This window comes from Anabas testudineus, chromosome 16, assembly GCF_900324465.2.
Source record: "Anabas testudineus chromosome 16, fAnaTes1.2, whole genome shotgun sequence".
In the NCBI taxonomy this organism is placed as follows: domain Eukaryota; kingdom Metazoa; phylum Chordata; class Actinopteri; order Anabantiformes; family Anabantidae; genus Anabas; species Anabas testudineus.
Window position 1 is genome coordinate 3,434,014 of NC_046625.1, and position 11,446 is coordinate 3,445,459.

General features: G+C 39.1%; 2 protein-coding genes across 2 annotated transcripts; both read left to right on the forward strand.

The window, feature by feature from the left end:
* The first annotated feature begins 3,562 nt into the window (after window positions 1-3,562).
* LOC113169428 (fucolectin-5-like) lies at window positions 3,563-6,476 on the forward strand. The gene is made up of 6 exons (XM_026370823.1): window positions 3,563-3,638; window positions 4,023-4,087; window positions 4,612-4,897; window positions 5,269-5,423; window positions 5,527-5,800; window positions 5,973-6,476. The coding sequence occupies exons 2-6, from the start codon at window positions 4,024-4,026 to the stop codon at window positions 6,133-6,135; spliced, it is 942 nt and encodes a 313-aa protein (XP_026226608.1). The 5' UTR covers window positions 3,563-3,638; window position 4,023; the 3' UTR covers window positions 6,136-6,476.
* A 735-nt stretch (window positions 6,477-7,211) lies between these two features.
* LOC113169429 (fucolectin-3-like) lies at window positions 7,212-11,337 on the forward strand. The gene is made up of 6 exons (XM_026370824.1): window positions 7,212-7,311; window positions 7,564-7,625; window positions 8,023-8,308; window positions 10,143-10,297; window positions 10,401-10,674; window positions 10,844-11,337. Exons 2-6 carry the CDS (start codon window positions 7,565-7,567, stop codon window positions 11,001-11,003), a joined length of 936 nt encoding a protein of 311 aa, XP_026226609.1. The 5' UTR covers window positions 7,212-7,311; window position 7,564; the 3' UTR covers window positions 11,004-11,337.
* Window positions 11,338-11,446: the final 109 nt, after the last annotated feature.

An 11,446-nucleotide genomic window follows, 5' to 3' on the forward strand; every position in this document is an offset into this window, starting at 1 on the left:
GTAGCATTTTAGCCATGCAACAGCCGTTCCAGAGACACGAAATGTATTTTCAAGTTGATCTAGGAGTATACAATAACATATGGGGTGAAAAGCTATACAGAGGTCCAGTGAGAGTAGAAAAGACGTTGACTTGATAATAATTACTAATTAACCATAAATATAATTACTTAATGACTCTGGATCAAGGTGTGGTTTCTTCAATAGAGGCTTAACCACAGCAGCTTTAAAGGTAGTGGGGACAATACCTGCTGAAGGTGATAAGTTAACAATATTCAACATGGTGGATACCAAGACTTGCCAGAGATCTTTACACAGTGTAGCTGATAGAGGATCAAGAGTACAAGTTAGATAATAATTAATGTGATGTGGCCTCAAATTGCATTGGATGGAAGTTGAGGTGCAGCAAAATGTCATATATTTTACTGCAGGAAAAGTCAAGGAAGTCAAGACAATCCTGAGCTGTAAGGGGGGAGGAGTTAAGCACAGGGTTTTTTTTGAAGCCATTTGCCCACAGAGTCAAAAATAAATCTTTGATTATGTTTGTTTTCACTAATTAAGTGAGAATAATACGACGTTTTTGCTGAAGATTGAGAATACCTCTACTTCAGCACAGACTTATTCCACTGAAGATAAGAGATTCAGAGTTCAAAGTCTGTCACTTATGTCCCAATCTCCTGCAGGCTTGTTTAAGAGCAAGGGTTTCTGCAGTAAACCAAGATGTAGATCGCTTTAACCTTCTGATTTTGGTAATAAGAGGAACCACTGAGTCTAAAAGATGAGAGACTTTGTTCAAGTCATTAGTATAATTTTCAACTGAGTATAAACTGATGGCAGTTGCTCAGTAAAAGACATTAAGGTTGCAGGGCTGAGTTGTTGGGGAGTAAAGACAGTTGCATTATTACTCTGGGGGCAAGTTATTAATGTTTCAACTTTGAATTAGAATCTTAAAATTGTGAGTAGGGGCCAGGTGGTCTGTACAAAACCACAATGTGAAAAGATCTCTCAAACAGGGCTGTTAATCATTAAAGTAGAATGTTTTAGTAGGATATCTTCAAATGAACTGAAGGTAATATCACATTTAGGAGTTAAGTTGAAAATAGATTTATAAATGAAGGCTACAACATCACCATGCTTAGTTGCTCGGGCAATATGGGTACTTGTGTACTCAGGTGAGGAGGCCTAATTTATTGAAAGATAAGCGTTTGGTTTAAGCCAGGTTTCACAAAGAGATGAGTTCTACACTGTTGTAATGGTACTACAGATTCCACAGCACAGTTCTCAGCTCTATACTCTCCGTCATTACTGACAATGCTTTTTGTTCTTAATTTGTTTAAGTTGCTATACTGTAATGTCAAAAAGTCACCCTAATAATCATTAGATCCATATATTAAATACCATAACTGGAGAGAATTTGTACTGTGTGCGTGTTTTGTGTAAATCTGTGTTTTTTGTATGTAGAATGCGTGAGTAAAACAGAGAAGTAGCATTTCAAGTGTTGAAAGACCTGAACATTCAAGTAATGCTGACATAAAACAAACGTTTCAGGAGGTGTTCATATTGCGCAAAAAAAAAATTAAAACTAAGCATTTTCATTAAATACAGTTCCTGAATTTTTTTTTACATAAACGCTTGCGGCCAAATACTGAGCACCAACTTAACCTCTTGCTTTCTCTCTCAACCTTCTAATGAACCACAGAGAGTGAAGAGGAACTAAGATTGAGGAAGGGCGGAAATGTGGAAACATTTGACGTTCAAGTGATGGTGAGAATGAAATCAAGCACTTTTTCAGTGGAGACAGTTACTTAAAGAGCTCATAAAGCAAAACATCAAGCCGCAAACTTAATACGTGTTGAGAAATTGACATGTATCATGTCAATCATATCATATCACAGTGAGGGCCAGTACCCTCTAATGGAGAAGGCTTGGAACAGTGGTGAACCTTACCAGCAGTGGCCAGCCTACCGTAATTACTCTAAGAGCACTAAACTACTCATCTAGTAGGTCACAAAAGAACCGAGAAAAACATCTAAAGAACTGCGGGTCTCACATGTTTCAGTTAAGGTCAATGTTCATGATTTAACAACAAGAAAGGGCACAAATTACATCCATGAAAGAGTTTCAAGTTGACCAAAAAGAACACGGTCGCGCCTCACATTTGCCAAAAACATCTTGATTAACCCCAGAACTTTTCGCGCAAATATTTTGTGGACTAAAGAGAAAAAAGTGGAGCCTTTTGGAAGGAGTGTGTCCTGTTACAGCGTTTCATAAAAAGAACATCATAACAACAATCAAACGTGGTGGTAGTGTGATAGTCTGGGGCTGCTTTGCAACTTGACCTGGACGACTTGCATTCATTGATGGAATTCTGTTTTCTACCAGAAAATCCAGAAGGAGAATGTCTGGCCATCAAGTGCACTTTGTTTATGTAGCAGGACATTGATTTAAAACACACACAAAAAAAGTCCACGTCTCAATGGCTTAAGATGAATAAATAAATAAAGGTTTTGCTTTTGGTGTGGCCTTGATGTAAATCTAATTGAGATACTGTAGCATGACTTTAAACATGCTTGAAACCCTCTAATGTGGATTAAACTATTCTGCAAGGAAGAGTGGGCCAAAAATCCACAGGGGTGTGAAAGACTTATTGCATTTTGGCTTTACTCTGGTTACCTTTGTGGAATATTAAAATGTGTTGTGTGACAAATATGCAGAAAAGGTGTTTGTCGTCTATGTTTGTGTGTGTATGAGCAGGATTTGCAGGGAAAGCAGAAAAGTAGCATCCAAAGTGTTGAGATTTATTAACCACTTTAAGTAAATACAGTTGCTGAAAACATGTTGTAATGTGTTTAAATGCCTCCAAACATAAATATAAATACATAAAATAAATGAACATTTTATTTAAAACTTAATTTTTTTCTTTCTTCTTGGGATCCTTAATTCAGTGCTTATTAGAACTGAACAAACTAGGTGCCCATTTGGCAGTAGTCTACATCAGTAGTCATGTAGCTCTTGCAAAAAAACACAAAACTGCTTTAACTGCCCTTCTTCAGCTTCAGGTACACACTTATTTTATGCACAGTAATTGTCCTTTTCCCCAATACTGGACAAACAAAAGAGGTCTAAAAAAGTTTTTCCTGACGTTTATGAAGGGGCACTGCTGTAGACCTCTCAAAAATCACACAAACCTCTTTCATACCCTTCTCTGTTTCACATTGAGTAATTTAATACTAAGCATCAGGTTGCTGGTTTCTCGGTTGGTAGCCAGAGTTTCTTTACACTGAAGTGGTTGATTAAAATGCTGTATTATTCTTATTTTACCAATTTATTAAATTCACCCATTATCAACAATCATCTTCAACTTTTCTGAATTCCAGCTGCCGCTATTATCAGTTCTATTATTTTCTCCAAAGCTCAATCAATAATCTCCATTTCCCTTCAGTTACAGCAGCCTGGCTGTAACATTTGCTTTAATTCTGTGAATAAGGAGGTGGGTGGTATGTGATTGGATAGTCCTGAAGATGAATATGGTCTGACTTCTGATGATTGGTTCAACAGATGTTGGGGAGAATAGAAAGAGACATATAAAAAGAACAGGAAGAACTTCGAAGTACAGTGCATCGTTTGTTTGGTTCTCACAGGTAACACATTTGACTTCTGTGTTGTGTTGGATATCTGCTTCTCTGTTTCCAGCTTTTTACTGCGTAGGATTGGTGCTTTACAAAAGATTTCATTTTGCATGTAGACAAACACTCAGTGATGAGCAGTGAGGCCAGTTTGTTTATTTTTGAGTTTGACATCAAAAGATGAAAGATCAAGATTTCAGCTTTTATTTCCGGGTGTTTATGTCTGGACCCGATACAAAACTTAGAAGATAGTACCTTTTATTTGAACCCACCCATTTTTCATGAGAGCAATACCCAGTACATGTTGATGATGTTTGTATATATTTTAAAAAGGATTAAAACATACTTTATATATTTATTACATAGGGTCTATTAATGACTGTTAACTTTCTCTACCAGAATGATGAAACTCACCATTTTCCTTCTGCTGCTGCTGCTGGGGATGAGCTCGGCTTCCAATTATCGTACGTATGGTCTCAGATATCTTCATTGTCAAACACCAGTAGATGCAGTAACATAGATTTCTAAGAGAAAAAGAGTATTTTAAGAAAGAAAGAGGTGGATGTCTTCTAAGTCTTTAGGACTCACTATAAACCAAATTGTGTAGTGACTCTGAGAGCTGATTGTACAATATTGAAATTAAGTGTCTTCATAAATTCAACAATTAATTAATTTTCTTTGAAAATTTTCCAATAAATATACACTGGCAAGAAAAAGTATATGAACCTTTGGAATAATGCCCTCACAAAAAAGCTAGAGTCAGGTGTTAGCATAAGTTGTGTGGACTAGAGCTCTACTCTACTCGACTGACAAAAAACACTCTTGTTAATACAAATACAAATACTCTTGAGTTAGATGAAGATCAAATCACATTTAATGACAAATCAAAGTAGAAAACCATGAAATTTCAAAACGTTCACATTTATCTCCATAAAGTTCAATTTTATTTTTATGTTTAATAAATGAATAACAAATACCTCATTTATAGCAAATCTCGCCTTGCGTGGAAAAGCAACCCAGTCGGACAGGATCATGCATCCATTTGGAGCTGCCAACAATGCAAATGATGGAAACCGCAACTCTGATGCCAATGCTGGGTCCTGTACCCACACTATAGAACAGACCAAACCCTGGTGGAGAGTGGACCTGCTGGACAGCTACATCATTACTTCTATGACCATCACCAACAGAGGAGACTGCTGTGGGGAAAGACTGAACAGGCTGCAGATCCATGTAGGCAACTCTTTGGAAGATGATGGTTTAGGAAACCCAATGTGAGTGAAGATGTAGAATAAGAAAATGCAGTTAAACTTTTATTTGGCCTCTTATGTGTAAGTTTGTCAAAGTACTTTCCTTGTTTTAAACTTTGTCTGGCTAGTTACTGCGAGTTTTGACAGTCTCACAACACCTGTGTATAACTAACTAACTAACTAACTAATTGACTGTCACACAGTGACATCACTGCTTTTCTTAACTTTAAATACCTAAAATGCGACTCGCATTTCAATCTCTGCATGCATGGCAGGATACAAGTTGCTTAGGAAGAATAAATAAACACACATTTCACCCTCATGTTACCATGTTACCCTCAAACTGCAGCTATAAAATGTGATTCACGTGCTGCTTCCGTGTCTCATTTCACTAGAGCTGGTACTATTGCTAAAATTGGCCAAGGCCAGTCATTCACCCTGACCTTCACTGAACGTGTTGAGGGACGTTATGTGACGTTGGTTCTCCCAGGCACAAGACGAATCCTTACATTGTGTGAAGTGGAAGTCTATGGGTACCACGCCCCAACTGGTGAGAATCTGAACCATCACAAGAACATGTGAACAGCTACATGTACATAATGCAAATTCAAACTTGTTTTCAGAGTCATTCAACACAAATGTTCTTTTTGCAGGAGAGAACCTGGCCGTGTACGGAAAAGCCACTCAGTCGTCAGTGAATGAGTACAGCATCGCATATAACTCTATAGATGGGAATCGTGCCACCGATCATGGCCTCTGCAGTCGCACAAACAGCAACTTCAGCCCCTGGTGGCGACTGGATCTGGGAAAAACCCATAAAGTTTTTACTCTTAAGATAACCCAGTCAGAGGCCGAGGCTGAACAACTTCAAGGAGCTGAGATCCGCATTGGAGATTCTCTTGACAACAACGGCAACAACAACCCCCGGTAAGTCATGGACTATTTGCTGCAATGTTGTATTAGTGGAATTTAAAGTCCCCTATTTACATGAACTTTATGAAAACTGAATGAAACATGTATTTTGTTCTCAGCGTGTGCTGTGTTAAGAAGGTTTTAGGGTTATTTTGCTGATTTCTTCTTCTCCTTCTTCTACTTCTAGGTGTCATGTGTTCAATAGTACCCCAACAGGCTCTACTGTTGAAATCACATGTGATGAGACACCGGGTGGGATGGATGGCCGCTACATTAACATAGTGATCCCCGGAAGAGAAGCAATCATAACTCTGTGTGAGGTGGAAGTGTACGGTTCCAGGCTGGATTAGGGCTGAAGACATTAAAAATCATCCCACCAATCAGTTTAGGCTTCAATATTATTGAGAAACAGCACAATCTGTATCTTAGATTACTTCCTCATGAATTGTCTCCTAGTGACGAGTGTAGTGTAGGAGTTTGAGTAACAAGTTCAGCCGTGGGACTCTTAGGGTACAACGGAAGGAATAAACAGCATCCCAATCAAATCTCAGTTTAAATTGTAGTGAATTGTAGGGAGCACTTTTAGATACAGCTGACATTTTGTCTTGTGATTCTGTGTATAACTGCAGCTTCAGCCTTTGATACTGTACATTTCCAAACCTGAAATCCAATTAAAGCATTTTAAAACCCATGTTGCTCTTCCATCATTAGTAGTCTAGGTCAGCACCTTTATACATTTAATCATTTCAAGGCCTGCTGAAACTCAGCTAAATGTCTCGTCACTGTCAATGTCAAGGTCTGCTGATTAATTTAATGTCAAAACAGATAATACTCAATTATTTTTCAAACATATATTCAATAGAAAGCAACAGTGTCAATGGCAAATATTTATTTATTTTTTGAAATCCAGACAAAATAGACAATTATGAAAGATGTCTGAAAAACGCCTAGCCCTGTGACACAAGTGTTTTGGGGAAGTGAAACCACGGGCACCTAACGTACAGTACAAGACAACTGCTACACCTCAGTCTTCATATGTGTAGTATATAAACAGCTCTGAAATCAAAGAGGCTGTACCATTATCACCATTATGAATTATTACGATTAATTATCTGCTGTTGCAGAAGCTGGTTTTGACCTGTGAACGTTTGATTTGGTTAAGTGTCATCTCACTTATTTCATTTGTTCCTTCATCTCATTATGATGCTAATTAATGACATCTTACATCCAAAGGTGTGTTGTACCTAAATGATTTCAGTCCAGCAGCCTCTATTATCAGTTCTATTATTTTCCCCAAAGCTCAACCATTAATCTTCATTTTCCTTCAGTTACAACTGTCTGACTGTAACGTTGTATTAATCATGTGAATAAGGATGTGGGTGGTATGTGATTGGATAGTCCTGAAGATGAATAAGATCTGACTTCTGATGATTGGTTCAACAGATGTTGGGGAGGATAGAAAGAGACATATAAAAAGCACAGGAATGACTTTGAAGTACAGTGCCTGCATCGTTTGGTTCTTACAGGTAACACATTTTACTTCTGTGTTGTATGTTTTATCTGCTTCTCTGTTTCCAGCTTTTTAGTGCGTGAGATTAGTGCTTTACGAAAATGTAATTTTACATATAGATGTGTCTTTGCAGCCTAAGGAAGCAAATAATAACTCTTAATTTCTTACACTGAAGTTTTCGTGTGTTGAGGTTGGAAAAAAATTTGAATTCTGATTTGTCACAGAAAAAAAAATGGGTCTATTAATGACTGTTAACTTTCTCTACCAGAATGATGAAACTCACCATTTTCCTTCTGCTCCTGCTGGGGATGAGCTCGGCTTCCAATTATCGTACGTATGGTCTCAGACATCTTCGCTGTCAAACACCAGTAGATGCAGTAACATAGATTTCTGAGAGAAAGAGAGTATTTTAAGAAAGAAAGAGGTGGATGTCTTCTAAGTCTTTAGGACTCACTATAAACCAAATTGTGTAGTGACTCTGAGAGCTGATTGTACAATATTGTAAACTAAGTGTCTTCATAAATTCATAAATTTAAAAAAGAAACGGCAGAGAAATCAAGCACTGGGTAAAATGCTGGTTAATAAAACATGTTGCAGGACAAGAGAACTTGGAAAAAAAAACCCAGAACATTGAAATATTCACAATAACTATATCTCCATTACACCTTCACACTGTTCAGTTTTATTCATATGTTTAATTTATGTATTTCAACTACCTTATTTATAGAAAATGTGGCCTTGCGTGGAAAAGCAACCCAGTCGGATCGTTACGAGCACATCTTTTCAAATGCCTACAATGCAATTGATGGGAACCGAGTAGCTGACTTTGGTGCTGGATCATGTACGCACACTGAAGAACAGAACAAACCTTGGTGGAGAGTGGACCTGCTGGAGAGCTACATCATTACTTCTGTCACCGTCACCAACAGAGGAGACTGCTGCGGGGAAAGGCTGAACGGGCTGCAGATCCATGTAGGCAACTCTGTGCAAGATGATGGTTTAAGAAACCCAATGTGAGTGAAGATGCAGAATAAGAAAATGCAGTTAAACTTTTATTCCATATTCTATTTGGCTGTTCCCTTTCAGGAGTTGCTACAGCGAATCATCTGCCTCCATTTAACTCTATCCTCTACATCCTCTTCTCTCACAGCAACTAACTTCATGTCCTCTACATCCATAAACCTCCTCTTTGGTCTTGCTCTACACCTCCTGCCTGGCAGCTCCGACCTCAGCCTCTGTTACTGATATGATCACAATCTCTCCTCTGAACATGTCCAAACCACCTCAAACTGTCCTCTCTGACTTTATCTCTAACATCTTTCATGGTCTGTCCCTCTGGACTCATTCCTGATCCTGTCCATCCTCGTCACTCCCACAGAGAACCTCAACATCTTCAGCTCTGCTACCTCCAGCTCCACCTCCTGTCTTTTCTTCAGTACCACTGTCTCTAAGCCGTACAGCATCACTGGTCTCACCACTCTCTTGAACACCTTTCTTTTCATTCTGTCTGATCTTCTTTTATCAAGCAACATGCTTGACACTGTTCTCCTCCCATTCCATCCTGCTTGCACACACCTCTTCTCCACACTCTCTGTTGCTCTGAACCTTTGACCCTAAGTACCTAAAGTCCTGCAGCTTCTTTACCTCTGCTCCCTGTAACCTCACTGTTCCACTGGGTTACCTATCATTCACACACATGTATTCTGTTTTGCTGCAGCTAACCTTCATTTATCGGCTTTCACCTCCACCTCTCTAGTCCCCTCCTGCTCCCTGTTCTTACCACACATCACAATGTCATCTGCAAACATCATAGTCCATGGTGATTGATGTCCACACCGCTGTCTTACAGCTCTCTTACATGTCCTGCACTACTCTAACATATTTCTCTGCCACTCCAGACTCCCTCATCCAACCACAGCTCTTCTATCGGCACCCTGTCAGTTGCTTTCTCTAGATCTGCAAAGACAGAGTACAGCTTCCTTTGCCCATTTTTACTTTGCTCATTTTGATCTTTGTTTAGCTAGTTATAGAGAGTTTTGACAGTCTTACTTGTCATCACCACAACTGTACAAATTTCAATTTGACTATAACACAGTCACATCACTTCTTTTCTCAACTTTACTCCAACTATCTAAAATGTGACTCATATCAATCTCTGCATGCATGGCAGATTGAGACCCCAACAGTGTTCACACTGCAGCAGGATACAGTTGATAAGGAGGAGTCATTAAATAAATAAACATAGATGGGAATAAAGAAAATAGCATCTGACTAAGGGAAACAACATTGAGCAATACAGTCTGTAGTTAACGGGAGCTTTTGATGACTCAACAGGCGTTATAAATACTCAGAGGCTCAAATCTTTGATGTGGTTTTCTCCACTCACCCCAACCAGTCGAGGCAGATGGCCGCCCACCCTGAGCCTGGTTCTGTTGGAGGTTTCTTCCTCTAAAGGGAGTTTTTCCTCTCCACTGTCTCCTGGTGCTGCTCAAGTGGGGTTGTTGGGTTTTCTATATAATTCTGTATACAGTTATATTTTGTAAGGTCTGGAACCGTAAACGCTGTAAAGTGCCTTGAGATGACTGGTTTTGATTTGGCACTCTACAAATAAAATTGACTTGAATTTTCACAGACAAGTCTCAGATCAAACAGAACAGCTGTCGTGTCATTGTAGTTTAGTTCCTGACATAAAGCGTGAGGCAAAATCAATTTACAGTCCAACTACACAAGCAGATCTTCAATAACCAATCCCAGTCCTGTTCATTTCACCCTCATGTTACCATGTTAACCTCAAACTGCAGCTATAAAATGTGATTCACGTGCTGCTTCCGTGTCTCATTTCACTAGAGCTGGTACTATTGCTAAAATTGGCCAAGGCCAGTCATTCACCCTGACCTTCACTGAACGTGTTGAGGGACGTTATGTGACGTTGGTTCTCCCAGGCACAAGACGAATCCTTACATTGTGTGAAGTGGAAGTCTATGGGTACCACGCCCCAACTGGTGAGAATCTGAACCATCACAGGAACATGTGAACAGCTACATGTACATAATGCAAATTCAAACTTGTTTTCACAATCATTCAACACAAATGTTCTTTTTGCAGGAGAGAACCTGGCCGTGTACGGAAAAGCCACTCAGTCATCAGTGAATGAGTACAGCATCGCATATAACTCTATAGATGGGAATCGTGCCACCGATCATGGCTTCTGCAGTCGCACAAACAGCAACTTCAGCCCCTGGTGGCGACTGGATCTGGGAAAAACCCATAAAGTTTTTACTCTTAAGATAACCCAGTCAGAGGCCGAGGCTGAACAACTTCAAGGAGCTGAGATCCGCATTGGAGATTCTCTTGACAACAACGGTAACAACAACCCCCGGTAAGTCATGGACTATTTGCTGCAGTGTTGTATTAGTGGAATTGAAAGTCCCTTATTTACATGAACTTTATGAAAACTGAATGAAACATGTATTTTGTTCTCAGCGTGTGCTGTGTTAAGAAGGTTTTAGGGTTATTTTGCTGATTTCTTCTTCTTCTTCTACATCTAGGTGTCATGTGTTCAATGGTACCCCAAAAGGCTCTACTGAAATCACATGTGATGAGACACCAGGTGGGATGGATGGCCGCTACATTAACATAGTGATCCCCGGAAGAGAAGCAACCCTAACTTTGTGTGAGGTGGAAGTGTACGGTTCCAGGCTGGATTAGGGCTGAAGACATTAAAAATCATCCCACTAATCAGTTTAGGCTTCAATATTATTGAGAAACAGCACAATCTGTATCTTAGATTAAATATGAATCATATGAATTGTCTCCTAGTGACTGTAGTGTAGGAGTTTGAGTAACAAGTTCAGCTGTGGGAGTTTTAGGGCACAACGTAATAAACAACATCCCAATAAAAACACAATTTAAAATGTAGAGGATTGCAGTTGCAGAGCACTTTTAGACACAGGTGAGATTTTGTCTTATGATTCAGTGTATAACTGCAATTACAAGTTTGAAGACACCTGTGATGCTAATAAGAGGGGACACCTTCATTTAACATGTCTCTATGGTCAAACTGTTTTCAATCTTTTCTAGGGGTACCATCATTTTTCTTCAGACCTGTTTCATTAGTTTGTTAAATTTTAAATTGATTCTATTGAGCCACA